Source organism: Pezoporus flaviventris, unplaced genomic scaffold (genome assembly GCF_033815535.1).
Source record: "Pezoporus flaviventris isolate CSIRO_AGI_PZ_B2104156 unplaced genomic scaffold, CSIRO_AGI_Pfla_v1 ptg000015l, whole genome shotgun sequence".
Classification (NCBI taxonomy): Eukaryota; Metazoa; Chordata; class Aves; order Psittaciformes; family Psittacidae; genus Pezoporus; species Pezoporus flaviventris.
The window spans coordinates 27,591,281-27,613,453 of NW_026892563.1; the positions used below are offsets into that span (position 1 = coordinate 27,591,281).

The 22,173-nt window shown below is 38.5% G+C and overlaps 1 protein-coding gene across 1 annotated transcript in view; it reads right to left on the reverse strand.

The window, feature by feature from the left end:
* Positions 1-22,173, reverse strand: part of ABI3BP (ABI family member 3 binding protein) — a 159,309-nt gene that overhangs the window by 129,109 nt on the left and 8,027 nt on the right. The window contains 1 exon segment of the mRNA XM_061453908.1: positions 6,623-6,802. Coding sequence (XP_061309892.1) covers positions 6,623-6,802 — 180 coding nt within the window.

A 22,173-nucleotide genomic window follows, 5' to 3' on the forward strand; every position in this document is an offset into this window, starting at 1 on the left:
ACCTGCATGGCTAAATAGGGAATTGCTGGGTATGCTCAAGTGGAAGAGGAGAGTTTACAGGTGATGGAAGGAGGGGCTGGCCACTTGGGAGGAATATAAGGCTGCTGCTAGAGGATGTAGGAAGGCAGCTAGGAGGACTAAGGCCTCCTTAGAATTAAATCTGGCGAGAGGGGTCAAGGACAGCAGAAAGAGCTTTTTCAAATACATGGCAGATAAAATTAACACCAGAGGCAATGTAGGCCCACTTATGAACGGGATGGGTGCCCTGGTGACAGAAGATACAGAGATGGCAGAGTTACTGAATGCCTTCTTTGTCTCTGTCTACTCTGCCGGAGGCAGTCCTGAAGAGTCCTTTACCCCTGAGACCTCAGATGAAGTCAGGTCAATGGAGCGGTTTGCCTTAGTCGATAAGGAATGGGTTAGAGACCAGTTGAGCAATCTGGACATCCATAAATCCATGGGTCCAGATGGGATGCACCCGCGGATGCTGAGGGAACTGGCGGAAGTCATTGCTAGACCACTCTCCATCATCTTTACCAAGTCTTGGGAAACGGGAGAGGTGCCTGAGGACTGGAGGAAAGCAAATGTCACTCCAGTCTTCAAAAAGGGCAAGAAGGATGACCTGGGTAACTATAGACCAGTCAGCCTCACCTCCATCCCTGGGAAAGTGATGGAACACCTTATCCTTGGTGCCATCTTAAGGCATATCAAGGATAAGAGGGTTATGAGGGGCAGTCAACATGGCTTCACCAAGGGGAAGTCATGCTTGACCAATCTCATAGCCTTTTATGAGGAAATAAGACGGTGGATGGATGATGGCAGAGCGGTGGATGTGGTCTACCTTGACTTCAGCAAAGCATTTGACACAGTCTCCCACAGCATCCTCACAGCTAAATTGAGGAAGTGTGGTCTGGATGATCAGGTAGTGAGGTGGACTGTGAACTGGCTGAAGGAGAGAAGCCAGAGAGTTGTAGTCTATGGGGGCGGAGTCTAGTTGGAGGCCTGTATCTAGTGGAGTGCCTCAAGGGTCAGTACTGGGACCGGTATTATTTAATATATTCATCAACGATTTAGATGAGGGAATTGAGTGTACTATCAGCAAGTTTGCTGATGACACTAAGCTGGGAGGAGTGGCTGACACGCCAGAAGGCTGTGCTGCCATCCAGCGAGACCTGGACACGTTGGAGAGTTGGGCAGGGAATAACTTGATGAAATATAACAAGGGAAAGTGTAGAGTCCTGCACCTGGGCAGGAACAACCCCAGGTTCCAGTATAGGCTGTGAAACGACCTGTTAGAGAGCAGTGTAGGGGAGAGGGACCTGGGGGTCCTAGTGGACGACAGGATGACCATGAGCCAACACTGTGCCCTTGTGGCTAAGAAAGCCAATGTCATCCTGGGGTGTATTAGAAGGGGGGTGGTTAGTAGGTCGAGAGAGGTCCTCCTTCCCCTCTACTCTGCCCTGGTGAGACCGCATCTGGAATACTGTGTCCAGTTCTGGGCCCCTCAGTTCAAGAAGGACAGGGACCTGCTGGAGAGAGTCCAGCGCAGGGCAATGAAGATGATTAAGGGAGGGCAGCATCTCCCTTATGAGGAAAGACCGAGGGAGCTGGGTCTCTATAGTTTGGAGGAGACTGAGGGGTGACCTTATTAGTTTATATAAATATATAAAGGGGGAGTGTCATGAGGATGGAGCCAGGCTCTACTCAGTGGCAAACAATGATAGGACAAGGGGTAATGGGTACAAACTGGAACACAAGAGGTTCCACTTAAACTTGAGAAGAAACTTCTTCTCAGTGAGGGTGACGGAACACTGTAACAGGCTGCCCAGGGAGGTTGTGGAGTCTCCTTCCCTGGAGACATTCAAAACCCGCCTGGACGCATTCCTGTGTAACATTATCTAGGTGTTCCTGCTCCGGCAGGGGGATTGGACAAGATGATCTTTCGAGGTCCCTTCCAATATCTAGCATACTGTGATACTGTGATACTGTGATACTACAGGAAAATGCCCAGATTTACCAGAAAAGTGCTAGTCTACAAATCCATGACTTAGTGCTATAATTCCTCAAACATAGGTTTTTTTGACAATTCAATGAGAAGGGCCAATACAACATGGGAATTGCTTTTCCAAGTTTAAATACTCGCAGCTGACTAAAGCAATGCTACTTTGGACCAAAGAACAACACTCCTGCAGGAACACAGACCTAACCAAATGATCTTCGAAGCAGAAGGGAAGACTAGTCACACCCTGAGGCACTAGTAATTGTAATGCAATAGTATTTCTTTCTATAGCAGTTGATACATGCAGCAGACACATGTATTTGCATTCAGTATATATTCTTACACCCTTTCGGCCCACTTCTTAAAAATATGAGAAGCATTTAGTCATCTTGTTTTAGCTTTTAAACATCAAGGCTACTACAGCTCAATGAACTGTCACCAATTAGATGAAATATTTTTCTGCACTCCGTCAATATTCAGTATTTTTTTCACCTGGACAGAGTAAAACACACACTACATGTTCACACAGGTATGTCTACAACTTAACCACAGAAGAAACATTCCAAAGACTGCAAAGTTGCACAGAAGTAAGCCAGTATTCTGGTGTCATTATAAAAGAAAAGAAGACTAAGATTCTGTAATGTTAATTATAAAAACTTATTAAAAAATACTTTTATTACCCACCTTAACAGCTTCAGGTGGCAACCAGAACATAACAAAAATACATATCATTGACACATCAACTTAATATAGGAGAACTTACTTCCATAGGCAATGAACTAGGCTATCAAATGAGCAGCAGAAGGCAACTAATCTGCACTGCAAAATGCTAGCAATTTCTGCTTATATTCAACCATACTATTTTAATTCATTTTAATTTAGTTCAGCTAACACAGAAATGCAACTAAAAGCAAAAGAACAATGGACTACTGAAATTAGAATAAATTTTAAAGGAAGATGTTTTCTCCTTCCTTTAGAATTCAATAGACCATCAGCTTCAGAAATCAAAACAAAGGATTTTTTATCTTCAGGCTACAATTCCCTAATCTGAATTTAGGATTGCTAAAGACTCACTGCAGGATGCTGTTAAGGGCAAAGGCCAATGGTGGAGAAAGTGAAGTATCAAAATTATTGTAGTGTAACAAGCATGGGAAAAGATACAGAAGGAGGACATAAGGGGCTGTTGTGAATTAACATGCTGCTGGTCAGCACACTTAGCTAGCTGAAAGTGCAGCTGCTGACCTCCTCCAGATCCTCCAGTCCACTAGGCTCAACTAACATTACCAATAAGAATCTGGGGTTTTGGTAAGTTATTAGGAAACAAAATATTTCTGAATTAATGTTCACATTATTTGGCATCTTGAAAACCATGCGGTTAGTACACCTGCACATTCCTGGTAATTGGTTTGTTATAAGAAACTGCGCAGCAAGGTGTTTTAGCTAAGCACTGCTCTAGCACACATCCCTAAAATACAGTTTTAGAAACGTTTTCAGTGTGGCACTAGAATTCTTGTATATATATATATATACACACACATATATATATGTGTGTATATATATATATCTGCAAAATTCACCCATCACTTATTATGGTTATTATAAAGCAGGATTGCCAATACATTCTCTTCTTACGCTGTACAATCTGGTTCAGGTAAAGGACAGGCAAAAGCATGGTCAAACTCTGAACTGGTTTTAGGAACAGAAAAGGAAATCAGTTTTATTTACTGTTACCCTATTGCTGTTCATTCTCACAAAATTTTCCCTTCTACACCCAACTTTTGGGATTTCTCCAACAGTATCAATAAATTCAATGAGGCTGACTTGCAATCTTCCTAACCAAGCTAGAAAAAAACTAGCAGAAATTTGTCAAGGAAATACTTTTTCTTTATGAGTCATGCAGACTGAACAGATTTAGATAAAGGTTTACATCAAGCTCACAATTTTGGATGGGTTTATTCACTTTATTTATAACTCCAGCTGAATTTACACTTTGATACATTTTGACACACTCTGAATACCTTCCACAATCAATAATAATGTTGCTTACTGTCATGTAAAGTCATAAAGTACATTAATCAGAAGACACATCTTGTATCCTGGTAGAGGATATACTTCTTTGAACCAAACTTTGATGCTGCTTCATAATTGTCATTTACCCTTCACTGTGATTTGAATTCATCTATCTAGCAGTGCACGAAGCTGTTCAAGAGTTTCTTGCCAGCAAGAGCTCATTACAAGTTCAGGAAATCCAACAGAATCTTTTTCTGTTTGTCCATGCCCTCTGCATGCAGTTCCCAATTCATGGATAATGTTACACAATTGCTGGCTCAGTTATTCTATTAGTTGCAAAAGAAACAAAAAGCAAATATTTTAAGGTAAGAATCACTGCAACGAGGTGCTGAACATTTTAATGGATGAAACATAGGCAGATGTCACACTTCTTACAAAGCCATATATGTCTGCTGGAAATCCTAGAAAATATCACTTCCTTACTAATTTATTTTGAAAAATTTGCCCATATACACATGTAATGTCATAAATTCATAAATCTGCTGATTTCAAGTTTATTGTTAACAAGGTCAGAAGAGGTGTGTGACCCACCAGAAATACATGACAATGAATTTTATCTTAACAGTGACAGCGTTGGGAATATGAAAATCATGGGCTTTAGATATATCTGGTTTTGTGTATATTATGTCATCTCTTAAAAAATATAAGTTAGGCATTGCTTCATTCCCCATACTCCAGTTCCAAATGGGGACAGTTATCTCAAGCAAAATACCGATTATGCTGCTCCATTAACAAAACCAGGCATGCAGAGCTAAATCAAGCAAATGTCTGCAATGCACTTCATTCTGCTATGTGAATCTACGCTGTTAGAAAGGACATAGGACATTTTAAAGGATTGATGCATTTTAGGGAAGGAATCATGACTTACATGCAAAGTCTGTATTTTTTCTTACATTGGCTAACTACTAAATTATTAATGAAATAACGTTTTTTCTTTGAGTAGGTTCTACAGTTGACTGCGTATCTGTACCATTTTCACTTACAAATCTTCATGGAATAGACAATTTTAATCCTAACAGGGGATCCACTTTTGTCAAGATACAGAGATTCTCCTGAAGCAAGTCACTCTCTTATGAGGTTGTAGTCTAAAGCAACGTTTCTTAATCCAATGGGAAAACATACCTTTTAGTAACAAACAAATGTTAAATCCTAAAAATTGGATAAGCCAAAGCATGAGAGGATCAAGGAGTTCTCAGGGTGAATGTGAGTATTTCTGTATAAATCTAGCTGATCTGATTGTGGAAAAATGTGTGGAACCCACTGAAGACCTTTTGCAAAGTGACCATTGGTATTTGAATCACCAGAGTATCTATAACATGGAATTTAACATGGAATATAACACAATTTTTAGTGTGAAATTTCGAAAATACATTGGTTTAATATGAAGATATCACAGTAGGCCAACCTTATCACATATGAAATGTTCTCGGAGTACAAAGATAATGCAAGATTTTTCAGCAATAGGGTCTAGGGGTTTTGTATCTTTGGAAAGAATCTGGAGAGCATTTCTATTGCTCTTATACAATACCTTGTTTTTCTAACATCCTCATGAAGTGTATGCTGAGTCAAGTTCTCTGGCAACCAGAATAAAACCTAACCATTGTTCCTTAAACTACAAACCATCCTGCAATTCCCCCAGATTGTGTCAGCAAGGCAGTCACTGAAACTGGGGGAAGGGTAGGGGGGGATGTGCTAGCAGCCACCACTGTCTTCACCTCTGGCACCAAAGTCACTCTAACACAGAGTGTCCTGGGTTCAGCAGTAGCAGTCATTTTTCTCATTCTTAGTAGCGGGTGCAGCGCTGTGTTTTGACTTTTGGCCTGGGAACAGACCTGATAACACTGTTCTAGTCTGGCCAAGGACTTTGTGAGCCTCATGCTCTGCCAGGGAGGAGGGGAAGCCGGGAGGATGCGGAGACAGGACACCTGACCCAAACAGACCAAAGAAGTATTCCATACCACATGCCCAGGACGTAACAGAGAGATATCCGGAAGGGCCAGGGCACTGTGGTGTTGGACAAGGTATCGGTTGGTGCTTGGTCAGGCTGGGGGGGTTGAGTTATCGGTCGGCTGGTAATGAGGTGTTGCATTCTTTCCCCTTGTTATTTCCCTTATCATTATTATTACTGGTGGTAGCAGTAGTGATTTGTGTTATACCTTAGTTACTAAACTGTTCTTATCTCAACCTGTGGGAGTTGCATTCTTTTCGATTCTCCTCTCCTTCCCTCCAGGAGTAGGGGGAGGGCAAGAAAGGGGGGAGTGAGCGAACAAGCTGTCTGGCTGGGTTAAAACCATGACACAGAGCCAAAAGCAAACAGATGTTCTTGGTTTAGCTCATATTCTTTGCACACCTGGCAAGTACAGTAAAAGCTGCATTTTAATGTGGTGTTTAATATTAATGAAATGGGAAAGATGATGCACTCATTGTTAAACAAACAGAAAGAAACCCTGAGCAACAAGTCAATAAAAACAACAATTAAGAAGCCCAAAGGTTTATATTCTTACTCTCCCTCCGTAAGTCATGACAATAGCATGCAAAGCAAATATGCCTTACCAAGTTCTGTTACGTAGTTTTTTCCTTCTGAAGGTAAAGGAATGTACTGATTAGAAAAGAAACTGCTTCCATAACCCAGGACAAAACCTTCTAGTCTGGTGTTTTGACTTGCTCGAAGATACCTCATGCAAATGGTGTCATCTGTTGCATTGATCTGAACTTTTAGACTCTGCCTTTTCACTGGGGAAGAAGTGAAAAAGAGAGAAGATCAGAATGTATTATCTTGTAATCATATAATTAGTAACGGACTATGACAATATAATAATATAGGTCTGTTTAATTTGCTAGTTGCAAGAGACTGAACAATTGCTTAAACATGGATTCTTCTGGAAGCTCAGTGTATTTTAAAAAAAGAAGCTAATAGTCATGCAAAATCGTGGTTTCCAATACTTTCATTAGCTTAGTATTATCATTAGGTGCAACATATTTTACAACTGCAGTAGAAAAGGAGAAGTGCATGAAGTAACTGGAAAAAAAATACAAGTATTTTTTCCTTTAAATCTTTAAATGCGAGACTTACAGTAAACCTAGCCAGTCACAGGAGCCATAGGTAAAAAAAATTTCAAGTTTTTTTCTTGTTAGTAAAAACCATAGATTTTTAACATAAAGCTAATCACACAGCCAAATTAGGGAAGAGGATAAGTAGTAACTATATCTAAATTAAAATGCTACAATTTTTTTTTTTCCTCCCACATTGGGCTGAAATGTAATTTTCTAGTTGGAATTACAGCAGGACACCTCACTAGCATATATAGGTTACTCAAAATTACCAAGAAACCTTTTTTCTTAGAACAACACAGAATGACTTCATAACAGACTAAACAATTTTTTTTAGGCTACAAGAAGGTGTTTTGTCTTGCCTTGGTGGGGTGAGGGAGGATGGTATTTTCATTCCTTGTACATACAATTTTAATATTACCTTGTCTCCTGGGTTTGGCAGTTGTCACTGTTAAGCTTATCATATTTTCAGAATATGAGAAACTGTTAAATGTCAATGATAAAAGAAGTAATGACTTTCCCCAAAACTTATGACACTAGCACTAGAATTATATGTTTTGGGTTATTATTTCCCTTCTCATTCTCAAAATACAGATTTTTATTCCCAACAGATTTTCAAGCATCTCTCCAATCATGAGAGCTGAAATTAAGTTTTCAGAAAAAAAACAGAAATTTGCACAAAATCATTTTACTTCAGGAGCTAAATCCTGAAGAAGAACAATGAGATGTATGATCTGTCATTACTTAACAAGGAGAGTGATGTTGAACTTCTTTGTCATTCCTGTCCCTCACTCTAAACCCTTCTTTCCTTTTTTTTTCTCTCTCTGTAATTGCATACTGATATTCAAAATTTCTCTAGACAAGTACATATTCACTGTCTGGTATCACCCCATAACCTCTCTTGTTTTCTTTTGGAGAAATTATAATGACAGGAGTTGCCAAGAGGCCACAATCCCCGGTTTGTGAAAGTGATTTAGTAGTACTGTTGATCGCCTGCAGTTGGCTGCATGCCAAATATAAAGATCCACGCCAAACATTTTATGCCTCTTCCCTTTATAGAAAGAAGCATACAAGTAAAACTGATGGAAAACACGTGCCTCTGAGGAGATCCGTCTTTTATCTAAAGACTGATCAAGCAAAAGCACTCAGCCAGGAAAAAGTCACGGTTTTCCAAAGGCAAATCTGCCAGGTTCCAGAAGACTGAAAGACTTCTATAAAACTCAACTCTCTGACATTTTCAGCAATACAATACCATCACAGGGAAAGGTGTGGCAGTTGCCTTGTTATCTGGGAGACATCCTCACTTCTTTTATATTCAGTATATGGAGCTGCTGTGGGTATGCAACTTTGGATATCAAGAAGTTTCCAAATAGCAAAAAAACAGGAAGCCCAAGACTTCAAAACCCCTTAATATACTTCATAAAGATGCCTAGTAAAAAGTGTTCCATGCCAAAAAAGTTTAAGATATTATTCTTGATTGACAGTGAACTAGATTTGTTAAAATTACATAGTCTGCAAAACTCCAACCTAACTTTGGAGAGATGAGTATAAATGAAAAGATGGTCTCCTGGTTCCACTGAATATACATGTCTAAGAACAGAGCAAGACTTACAGTACTCGATTCAAATATGATAATTCTATTCCTGTATTAAAACTCTTAAAACTGGATTTTTGAAAAAATATTTAAATTTAGAAAAAATTCAAGAGTTTGTTTTTGTTTTGCTTGGGGTTTTTTAACACAATTGTTGCTATATACCTCAGTTTTACTTTACATTAATTTGAAGACTTAATTCTAATTCAAGATTGAATTCAAGTGGGTTTGATTCCAATTAGATTGATACTGTGTTTTATTCATAAGTAGTCAATTCAAATTACAAGATGTCTTGATGTTTTTTAAGCCGTGAATTAAGCTCTCCGTGAATTTTCTGAAACCAGAAATGGGATTTAAATGGGATCCCAATACAGCAATAGCTTTGAGGTAGGATACTTTAGATCTTTTCTTTGTAGCTAGCATATCAAAAACACAAGACAGCTTTTAAACTCGAAGCCAGTTCTAGCAGAATAAAAATAGGAATAATGTATTTTTAAGAATAGAGAATAAGGCAAAAGAAAAGGAGATTAACTTCAAATATAAAACATAAATCCTTGTCCTCCCCAACTTGTCTTGACATGGCAGTTTTTTTTCCTCTACTTCGCTGTTAAGTACAGGATGTTTTCAGTGGATTTGTGGCCTGGATGGCCAAAAATAGTGCAGGGTCCCCTACAGTTCTTAGGAAAAAAAGATCATATAGTCACAGAATCATCAAGGTTGGAAAGACCTATAGATTGTATATAAGGAAAAAGTTCTTTACAGTAGCGGTGTTGAGGCAGTGGAATGGGTTGCCCAGGGAAGCTATGAATGCTTCATCCCTGGCTTTGCTCAAGGCTAGCTTGGACAGCGCCTTGGGTGACATGGTTTAGTGTGAGGTGTCCCTGCCCATGGCAGGGGGGGTGGAACTAGATGATCTTAAGGTCCTTTCCAACCCTAACTATTCTATGATTCTATGAATTAGTGGGATGGTGATAACTAAAGCAACATAAAGCTTCCAAAAACAACAGCAAGGATAAAAAGGGGGAAAAAAAAAAAAAAGAAAAAAATAATTACAACTAAATAAAGTCATCTTATCAATTTTATCCAGTGCTGTTTCTAATAAGGAAGGATCTGTAGTAATTTTGGGCATGGATATTTCCAACTCGGTATATCTCCAGCTGCATTGGTGTTATAGTGGTTAGCATAGGTGCTTACGGCCACACACCCTGCCACTCACGACTGTCCAGCCTTGGGGAAAATCTCTTGGTACTCCTGTATCGTCGTCTAACCCTAGACAAGACCCAAACCTGACTGATTAACTTTCGAGATCAGACAAAATAGTAGTGGGTAAAACACACTCTGTATGTGTGCCAACATGGTGATCCCCATCACAATCAGCAGGCAGGTCTCAAGGGTACCCAAAGGCCATTCAAAACCTTCTGAACTCTCAAAGGATGCTGTACATGGTCTGGGGGGGGGGGGGGGGGGGGGTTGGGGGTGCACTGGGAAGGTAAAGGAATGTCTCCTTCACAGGTTGACCATCCGAGGAGGGGAAAAAAGATGTGTAATTGCTAAACACTTCTGTTATATACCTCCTGAAGTACAGAGGTGGTGACCACAATGGGAACGCAAGCCAAATATGAGACAAGAGTGATGGCATATTTAAAATGTGAGATGTCAGCATGACATGAATGGTATGGAATAAGGGGTGGATACTGTCCCGGGTTAAGCAGTAGTAGTCATTTTTCTCCTTCTTAGTAGCTGGTGCAGTGCTGTGTTTTTGACTTTCAGTCTGGGAACAACGCTGATAACACCAATGTTTTTAGTTGCTGCTTAGTAATGTTTACTCTGACCAAGGACTTTCTGATTCTCATGCTCTGCCAGGGAAGGAAGAGGGGAAGCCAGGAGGAAGGAGAAACAGGACACCTGACCCAAACTGACCAAGGAGGTATTCCATACCACAAGCACGTCATGCCCACTATATAAAATGGGGGTAGTTACCCAGAAGGGTTAGATCACTGCTCGGGTAGGGCTGGGTATCAGTGGTGAGCAGTTGTATTCTCTTCCCTTGTTATTTCCTTTATCATTAATATTATTGGTGGCAGCAGTAGTGGTTTGTGTTATACCTTGGTTACTGGGCTGTTCTTATCTCAACCCGTGGGAGTTACATTCTTTCGATTCTCCTCCCCATCCTTCCAGGAGCGGGGGAGGAGGAAGTGGGGGAGGAGTGAGAGAGCAGCTGTGTGGTTCTGGGTTGCCGGCTGGGCTTAAACCATGACACCAAGGTAAGAGAGGCCATTACGCTGAATCACCTTCTCTCTTCTACCACTAGTGCTACAACAAAGGTTCTCTATTGAAGTTAGAAGAATCCAAGTTTACTGGGAATCATAGCTGTTGAGTGAGAGCACTTGGGATCCAGAGAGTGAAAGGCTACATAGGAGACAAAACCAAAGAACAATGAGGACAGAAGGAAGCCAGCAAGCACAGGAAGTGCTGTCTGTTGTGGCAGACCTACCACTGCACAGTAGTGGACTCTTTGTAGGGAATACAAACTGTCTATGGATTCTTTGCATGGAATAACATCTCTCCCCAAATCAGGTCAGTGTGCTACATAGTCACAAATCCAGATCTTCATCCTGTCAAAAGATCAGTACTCCAACATCTTCCCAGAAGCCCTTGCACTCTTATAGCACCCCACTTTTGTGCCCACGTACACACAGTATACTTCTTAGCAACACGCTATAAAAATACAAACACAAAAGGATGTGAATCAACCCTCTTTTTTTTACAGATGAGTACATTATAAATAAATAGTTCTTAAAAAATAAAAAAAACAGTTAAAATGTTCCAGACTCAAGGAGGTCACATGATCACATGAGTTCAAAGGAGACCTGGACCCTTATCAACAAATTCAAGCATTTCCCAAGTCTAAAAGGAAAAGACAGTTTTGTGCAGGAGACTGTAACTCCACTATGTTGGTCTGAATTAAAAACAAACAAAAAAGCTCCAATGAAAACATAAGAAATTGCAACTCATGTTAAGACCTATGAGGAAGGCCCACATGGTCTCTCATAATTGCTGGAGCAATCAAGAGGAGTACACAGTAGCAGAGGGGCCTCTGCAGCCAGATGAGGAGACCTCCACTCTGTGTACTCCAAAGACACTGCCAGTCTAGTCAAGACAAGGCCAGCCTAAAGCAGTACAAATGTAAAGGACTTTGCATCAATTAGTTTGGTAAATGGGGACTGCTCTCAGAAACACATTGGTAAAACAGATTTTGCTTGTGTTCTGAACAACTAACAGGGAAAGCAGGTATTCCCATTCTGAGTAATATCTCTATCTTGGCCACAATTCAGACAAACATTCATTAAATATGATTGAAAGGGCAAGGGAAGTCACAGGAATTCAGCTGTCATTATTCTGTGATAAGAATGCATTTGATTTTGAGAAAATAACTTTGTCATATTATCATTTTATGAAAGAGTCGAATGATAAACTAAACACCTAACTCCAACATAAAGAGATTCTGAAAATACCTTACAAACAGAAAAGAACAATTGCAAGCACAGAGCGAGGCAAGGGTAAACCTTCCTAATGCATATTCACTTTTATTAGCTTTTGACACGTGTTACTGAAACTCTGGTCTTAAGTATTTGCATTTGTAGCATAATTCTCACACATTGAGGCTGTCTCCAAATGCAAGTCTCTGGGACCTGTAGGTACCTCTGAAAAACAATCTTTCCCTTCATGCTTGCCAACAGGAATTCCACACTGATCTGCAAGCATTCTCCTCAAAAAAAGTCAGTTGATGACCAAAAGCAGCAGGACAAATGGCGCACAGCATACCTGAACTAAAAGCACTACACTGAGTTCATTAGATCACTTGCGGTATTAGAATCACTCTAAGGAAAGCACTCTTACAAGGGGAAAGGCTGTTAAAGACAGCTTAATGAATCAGCTGCGTCATAACGGAACCAGCCACCAATAACTCTTCAGAAAGAACAGCTACAAATGGATTGAAGAATCCAGCTGGGAGCATCACAGTTTGACACTTGTTCAAGCTTTGGATCCACCAGGGATTAGGTGAAGTATCTTCTCCTTATCACTTTAATCATGGAGTAACAGAGGAAGAGAAAGGAGAATTCATAACCACTGCTACCATCTCTGATTCTTACTAGCTACTTCTAAGCAATGATTCATATTTAGCTACAAGGCAAACAGAGAAGTCCAGTTTTTAATTTCTACTTTCACACCGAAAGTTCAGTCAAAGCCCTTTGGTTTAGGTCTAACATCCCCAAAGAAATCACCATCGCAAAGCATACTGAAGAGGCGAACCAGTAATTACTAAGAAGAGTTTTTTTTATTCCTTTGATACTTAATAAGTGAAAATAACTAAGATGAAAAGAAATGGTTCACTGGGCTAGTTGCATTAAAGCACTATTCGTTCTGTAATTCATTGTTGGGGACAGCAGTATTCCCAACCTATACAAGCAAATAAAACCACCTGAAAGTTCACTTCCCAAAAGAACAAATAACAGAATTTTGTTTCAGTAATAGAGATTTAAAGCCTTTGAAATTCTGTGTCCAGTGTGCCACTGTATCATTACAGCATTGTTGGTAACTATAGACGTAAAGTTAAAATGGCCAGCTGATTTTCCTCTGTTTCAAGGAACATGAGAGAACTTGGGTGATGAAGTGACTGGAATGTGGATTAACTGTTTCTTTTCTGTTTCTAACCAAACCCCAAAATATATCTTGGCTCTGTCAAATAAAGTATCTTCAGCTGAAGAGCACTCTATTTCTTTCTTCAACTTCAGAAGATATGTCAACAGCTGGCTGATAATGTATCAGCTAGTAATTATCACATTCAGTAGCAACCCTGAGGTGTTGGTATAGCAACAAATTTAAAGAATGAAGCACAAATGAAAAAGACACCACGTTTTGTCCTGAAATAAATTCATCTTGGCAACTTAAATTTAGAGCTATCTCCTCATATGCTTCACTGAAGGCTCAGCAAAACCAATACTGGGACAAAGTATTCCTTTCACTTATTCTGTGATTCTACTGATGTGCTTTAAGTGTGTATGGTACCATATGATCAGATACTGTCCTACTTTTTGTTTTTACCCATAGAGTGAAAAGCCTTGAACTCTGCCCACAAGACTAGAGGGTGAATACAGCTGTACTGTATTACAGTAAATTTGGCTTTGTCACCAGAATTCCTTTTGCCTTACATTGAAATTGCTTGTTTTTCACCATTTCAAAGATTTTTAGAGGGCATGAAGGCAAGAGCCAGCATTGCCTCGCAGAGTGCTAGATAAATTAAGTGTGCCCTAAGAAAATTTATTAGCAACATCTATTTGGGAACACCACTTCTCAACATTCAAATCATTCACAGCAGCACTTTCATTTTCCAAATCCAGTGCCATTGTACCACCAGCCAAAATTTCAATGATAATCTAACACTACACAACTTTTATTTTTGCTATTTCATATTTTTGTATTTACTTTGGCTCCCAAACATGGAGAAATGTTGGTTGTTTGGCTCAAAACCAAATACAGCTTAAAATGTGAAACATTTATAAACAGTTCTGTTTCTCTGCAGTAGAATAAACAAGACGCACTTCTAAGACAGCCACAGTCACAAAATAATTTAGGGTGGAAGGGACTTCTGTGAAACATTTAGCTCAACCCGCTGCTTGAAGCAGACCTAATCAGATCAGGTTGCTCAGGGTCATGTCTAGCTAAGTCTTGAAAACCTCTAAGGACAGAGAATCTGTAATGCCTTTAGGTAACCTGTTCCAGTATTTCTCATCTTTGTGGTATAAAAATCAAATTACCATGTTCCAAATAGTGCCCAGTGTCATATTGCTGTGCACTTCTGTTGAAAATCTGCCTCCATGTATCCTGCTGTCAGGTAGCTGTAGTCAATATCAGATCATCTTTCTCATCACAGATTACATAAAACACCAACTAGCTACAAAATACACATTAATAAGTACTCTGAATGAAGAAAATAGGTGCCATATAGACCATATCCTTAAAAAGGGTAACAAAGAATACCTTATTAAGACAGCATAACCTAAAAGTATTGCACAGTTTTGTCATTTACAGCTGAAATTTCCCGATTAAACCTTTATTTTTCAAAATATTTGTATGCCTACACTGTGTACACAAGTCTAACATTACTTCAGAAAAACAGGCTGTCAACATGCAGCAGTTAACTGGCAAAACACATACATGCACATCTATCTACAAAAGTAGCCTAACTCATAAGCTTTCAACTTACACTCACAGGATCTCTTTGCTCAGACAGCTTCCAAAAAAGATGGAACAAAAGAAATGTTACTCTAACCTATGGACCAACATTTGCTACGCTGAGGTCCACTGACACATTTTTAGAGATCAGCAGAGAAGTTTCAGCAGTACAACTGCTGGTCCAGTCCCAACACTCCTTAAGTTGGGTTTCTCTGCCCCCAGGCTATTGATTCTGTTAATTTCAAAGCCATTCTGTTGGTTCAAGGAATCAACTGAGGAGCAGAAGCAATTGTTTCATATTGAAATGCTTCTTTTTTCACTTATAACTGCACTGTTTAATATAGAAATGGTAGATTCTTCTCATTTTGACTATGGCCCTTGATAGACAAAGCTTGCTATTTTGAGGCTTATTATCAAGGTTTATTACTTTATCAATAACCTGAAACTAGTAATTGATTCTGCATTATTAAGTTTTGAAGTCAGCACTTCTTTTCAACTCCCGCTGTAACTGAGTCGATGTCATAGCATGGTTAAGCACAACCTGTCCTATAAGTTGCAGTAATTTAAGAGAACAAAAGATATCATCAAAGAAAGATCTAGACAACATAAATTCAATCTATCTTCTGATGTCTAGTAAGAGAACTGGATATCTCTATGGAGGATCTATGTGTTAAAGAGGTAGCCACTTATGTCAGGAAATACAGAATTTCAATTACATCTTTGTGGAAAATGAACCAGAACAAGCTGTCACATGTTAACTTCAAGGCCAACAAAACCCCAAAACTCTTTTCATGTAACCCTCCATACCATATTTTCTAAGTTCTCTTGATGCCAAAATTCTTTCAGCCAGTACAACAGAAACACTTGGCCCATTTACTTCTGAACTACAGTTCAGAACTGAATTAATATGCTGTAGCTTGCTATTAAGTTAGGATCAATAAGGACAAGGCAGATATAAAGATGTAGTTGCCAGAAATTCTATGTATCTACCTAAAGTGATGTACAAAAAAGTATTCATTACTTTGCTGTCATCTCTCTCATCTGTTTTCAGATCATTCAAGCACTTCTTTCTGTGTTCTACTTCCATCCTTTTCACTCTCTCTCTCTCAAGGCTCCTTCCACATGTTGGCCTAATTTTTTTTTTTATTTATTGGACTAAGTACAGTAGCTATCTATTTTTAGGATACAAAGCTGAAATTTTTTACATATTTAAACTCAGCATCCCACTTCAGTGATTCAACCACCATTTCCAGCTTCAATTCTGCAGCTCATTTCCTGTCATTTATTAAAATACTGAACAAAATTGAAAATAAGCAAGAAAACTGCTGTTTGAGAATAACCAAGTCTACAGCTCTGATGATAAAGAGAACAGGAGTTCTTTGGACAGAGTTTGAACGAACTGTCCCTGGCTGCTGTCATAAGATATTACTTTCTCTTTAATCTTAGAAAATTCCACTCCTTTCTTTACTCAGTCATTTAACAGCTAAAATTTGAACTTAAATGAAGTCCTATTTAATGAATTTAAATAAAATTCAACATTGAGCAACATTTTTGAAGGATAGAGACAGAACAAAGCCTATCCATTATTTTTAATGCATAACACCCCCTGAAACTCCTTCAAGTTGAACTATTTTTTATAGATGCTTCTTTTCAAATCAATAGCACCCAAACAAAAAAAAAAAAAAAGGGGCATTATTTTTCCATGAGAAAGAAATCTTGTTAATAAAAGGAACCTCAACCCTTATTTTAATTTAAATTATGGCCACTTATTTGCATGAGGACAAAGCTAGCTTATAATTACAATCTCCAGGGCATTGTTCCCTTGGCTTCATTCTCAGAGCTAATTGTTGTTGTTTTCTTCTAGGCTGGTCTGGAATGTCTTTTTCTGGGCTGATGCAGCTCTACCTGAATAGAGCTGATGACACAGCAACTGCAACTTGCCCAAAAGAGCTGTTCTTTCTGATTGTGCTTCTTTCTCCTGTCCAAGGAAATAGGTCCAAGGCAACTCCACCCAGGCTGCACTATGAAAAAAACTGTAACTTGGTCAAAGAACCTAACACATTCTGCTTAAAGATATACAATAAAGGCACGTAGAAGACTCTGGGGAACAAGAAAATTCTCCCAAGTTTTCTAGGCCTAACTCCCTTTTAAGCTTTCAAAGAGCATCATGTAACACAAACACCAAAAGAGAAATGTGGTCTTCAGACATGGCTGCATACAGGGTAGTCATATTTTAAGGATGATCAGCTGAATAAAAGCATGGATTTTGTTTAACAACAGCTCCTCAATAGGGAATCCTCAACAAGATACTAAGGACTTAAGCAGGTGAGGAATTCAGATGCTGTTGGTCTGGCTCTGCCCACAGGTAACAAATATATTGAAGTGATCAGCATTAAAGACTGTGGACCTTAAAGCTACAAGTTTCTTAAGAATATGTTCACTAACAGGCAGTGCCTAACACTACTCCCATTACGTATTCAATGGCAGGCAGTGTTCAGCATCACCACTCCCTCAATCCACTTCTCATCTATAAATATCAATGCATTTTTGAAGAATCAAAAAATCAAAGGTATAATGAAAAACAGTGTCTGGAACTACAATTGCAACTGCTTCTGAGAGAAGAGTGAACAAATTTTCCAAGGCCAGACTGCGTCTGGCCAATCCTGCTGACTTTTGTAATGCAATTACTGGCTTTGCATACAAGGGAAAAGCGGTGAATATAATTTACTCGGACTTTGACACTATCTCCACAGATATCTTTCCAGCCAAACTGGTGACATGGAGACTGGATGGGCAGATGACAAGACAAATGGAAAACTGGGCTGAAAGAACAGCAGTTAGTAGTTAAAAGTCTGAAGTCCCCATTGATAAGTCTTTCTGGTTCTTGAGCAATTTCCACAGTAATTCCTAAACTCATTTTGGTGAGGGAGAATGTTTTGTGATTTGTGTACACTTGAGAAAAACTTTGTCAAATAAAAGAAGATGAGTTGTACAGTATGATCTGCTTTCAAGTTGAAGGGAAACAAACTATATCGAGACACCCATTCAGAAATAGGTACCCATCAAGCTACCTTCTGCAACTGGCAAGATGGACACTGCCGCACACTTCACACACCAGTGAGTTTGAATGGTTTGTTTCCCTGTCAAGATTTAATATTAAAATAAACACACCCGTACCCATCTTGTGAGAACCACAGTTCAGTCTGTGGTTTAGTTCACAAGCTCTCAGAAGATCAAATAAAAAGTATCTAAAATAACATATCCTTGAACAGAAACAAGTATTTCATCAGAAGGTAACACAATAATCTATTTCTTGCAGAAACATCTAGAAACAGAAAAAAACAATCTGCCTGTCACATTGACATTTATATACAGGCACCATGCCCATGGCAGCACAAGACATTTATCAATTTTTAAATATACACAAGCTTATAAGAAAGTACTTAGTACCTTACTACTGTCTAATGGGATTTATTTTCTATTTTGAATCCCCCATTACACTATGTATAGTTGAAATAATACACAACAAAAGATAAAAACTGAACAGGATCATCCCTTCTCCAAAGTCATGATGGTTTTTTACTTCCAACATTGTAACCATTTTATGATCACACAAAGTAGCCAAGTTCTCTGTTCAAAATCACCTTCTAACATCCAAGACATACAGGACTTCAAATAGTGCAAAGGATCAATAGCTTTGGATGTGCACCTGGCAACTGTACTTGCAATATTCTGTGATTTAACTTTGGAGTATGTTCCCCATTTTTCAGAGGCAGACAACTGATAAAGCAATTAAATATCTGACGCATACATAAGAATTTTTAGGCGTTGCTGTATATTATGTGCTAAACTCAGAATAAGCAAACTTAATCAGTTAACAAAACCAGTAGTCACATATGAAACGCTGTTATGCTTTGAGAACTGCAATTTGGGCTTGTCAATGTATTTAAGTCTACCAATAAAGATTTTAACCAGCTTTTCCTATTTAGTTTAGAAAGCTAGAGACACAAACAAAAACAAAAAGCAAAAAAAAAAAGAGAATTGCTCAGTGTTTTCAACAGAACACTCAAAATAAAGTGGTTTCACCTAGTTCTTGGTCTCCAAACTGAACATCCTCACATATGTCGACGACACTACCTGAAGACAGACTAGTCCTATAAGGGTTGATTCCAACTGCATATAGTTTTTCCAGATGGAAAATGTATCTCATCTTGTACCATTAGATGAGATGGATCTCAAGACTGATGACCTGGCTTATTAAGAAAAAAAAAGTAACCAATTAAGAAAAATCACAGGTGACCCTTTTCATCTTCTATATTGCCCCACATTGTGAACTTGAAGAGATCAAAGGGAAGCTTCCACAGTTCACGCAAATGTCTGAAAAAGGAAGCAACAGACTTCCAGGAAGTCTTCAGTTAAAGAGTGTGAAAAAAGAAACCACTAAGATAACTACTTGATGATTTTTGGAAGCAATATCAAATTCCAAAATTTGGCAGAAATTCTTTGTTTCAGCACTGTGAACAACGTGTGAAGCAGAGGCATTGTCCACTTGTCTTCAGAAAGCTGAAAGATGGAATTGTTTTAAAACAATGGATTAGAGGAAAAAAAGGGAAAAAAATACATTTATAGTAAGTATACAATATGTAAAATAATAGCTAAGTGTATGATTAAGGGATCACCAAGACCAATCGCAAATACTCTTGCCACTAAAGGTGTTTCATCTGTTCTCTCATCTATTTCCTTCCTACCCAGGATATGGCAGACAATACAGAGTTTATGTTTTCTGACTAGATATCCAAATTCTACATCCATTACATCACCTGCTCCATTTCAGCACATTGTCTTTTATCTACAGAGCTGAAAGCAAGCAGTGGGGAATAATCTCAATTTCTAACCCACCTTTTTAGGTCCATATTTACTTTTTTAAGAATTCTCCATCCAGTGTTTTATTAAAAGAAAACAAAAAATGCCAATAAAGAAAACTATCAGCTGCATAAAAGTAAGGCTTATGTTAATTCTGGGGCATGTGCACCTATATACAGACCCATTGGCTAGGCAATCTGTGTACAACTGACTTCTCATATTTACTTTTACTTCACTCAGGCATGTGTTCAATTGCTCATGGAGAATTTATGGTATGTAGAAAATTATGTTTCTCTCATCACTAATCTTGTAACTCAGTGTGCAGTGAGAAGATTAATTCCAAAGGAATGTTCTTTGACATATTAAGTACATCAACACTGCTGAACATGTTTAGAGTTTTAAAATGAGATCATCTTTCCTGTGCCAGTTTTGTTTGACAACTGACAAACTTTTTAACACTACAAAAGCAAATTACTGAGGAAAAACAAAACAAACAAACAAAAAACACCCCCCCCCAAAAAAAAAAAACCACAACAAAAAATCCAAACAAACAAAAAAAACCCAAAAACAACAAACCACCCCAAATAACCTAGGAAAGCCAGGTCTTCACAATGCCCAAGATTTCTACACTGAAATAGGGCATAAATAAGAGTATCAATTTCCTTTCTATGGTGGAGCATCTGTAATTTTTCTCCAGCCTTAATACTATAAACAACCTTCCATTCCCTTCAAATGAATATACTAATAGCATCTGATGTTCATTGCTAAATTCTGTAAATACTTCCAAGTGGAACAGAACATAATAAACATCTGTTACATTATTGAGAAACTTCACTTTCTAAGAATTCACTACTGCACACTAACAACATACTAACATTTCTACCAACTGCTATTTGACCATGTTACTAGAACTGAGAGAGTATAGGGGGATTGATAAAAGCTTGGTAAGACTAAAACAAATAAATTACCAAAAATGAATCCCACAGTGATTTTGTGTGCATACGCATGCCTCTGCGTGCTAGACAGTCTTTATGAAATTACTCTCATAACTTGCTTACTTGCGTGCAAGTTTAGTTTAAGTATAAATCTTTCATTGGAGCAAAAATCACAAAACCTGTCTGAATCCAAAACAAGTTCTTTAGCCTAAAAACTTTATATAGTTTCCATCTTTTTTAAAAAATCTTCTTTATGATGTTTATACAAGACTTGATAAGCAGACAACATAAATTACCTGCTACACCATCACCAACTGAGTCACAGCAGATTTACCACCTACTAAGGAGCACTGAATAATCAACACCAACAGGGAAGCATTTTTATTAGACTTGCCAGATTTTGCCTTCAGTGTTTCTTCCTGCTTTTTGTTTTAATTATGAGGAAAAGATGCAGTATTTATGCTTGTCATAGCATTGCTAAAGCTGGTTTTACTCAGGAAGGGAGCAAATAACAGGCTACCAATGTGGAGCAAGTTCATAGTCGTGTTCATAACAGTAAATAGCTGTTAACAAACTTTATGACAAAGGAAGGAGACCTATGGATTCAAGCTGAATGCACAACCCCCTCACTTTTAACTAAGACAGCTTTTCACCAAACTAAGAGAATCCACAGTTCTCAAAACGGACTGCAGCCATTTCTCTACCTATGAAGCTATGCTTCAACATACACTGTGCTATAAATAAAAACTCTGCCCTGCCATTTAATCCAGCCACTTCAGTGTTTGTGTGAGCCAGAGATAATGGAACTCAGCCAAAATTTCCAGGTCAGATAATACAGTTTTCTTCCTATTATTTCTGTCCCAAAGCTCAATTTCTTACCACCTTTCATTTCTTCATTTTCAGCATATGCGTGTGTACAGACAAGAAAAGTGATAAATGGTAAGGTCTGAAGTCCTGCATTTTCTTGCTGTACATTTTTCTTGTTCATATGTAGGTTTGAACTGTAGTAATGAGGGAGTCAAGACTGCCAGAAAATACTTTCACTTCACAGAAAACAACCTGCTGGGACATTCCAAGTTCATATATTTTTATTTTTGAAACAAACACTGCTTTATGTGCTTTTAATTACTCCAGACTTTTACATCATAGAAAGAAAAATTAAAATGAATAATTAATATAAAACAGAGGCAAGCAGCTGACAGAGGGAAAAAAGTTTTTTCCCCATGCAAGTTTAAAAATTTTATCCCATATACACTGCCAGTCCTTTAAAATTGGCCGGGTTTCCAAAGCATTAATTATGTAAAGCCGTATCAAGCAGTCTGTGGCCATTTATAGATTCACAAACTAATGGCACAACTGCTGGCAGCAGGAAAGAATATTACAATCTCTTACTGCTTTATTGAATCATGCTTTTCCTAAGCAGATTT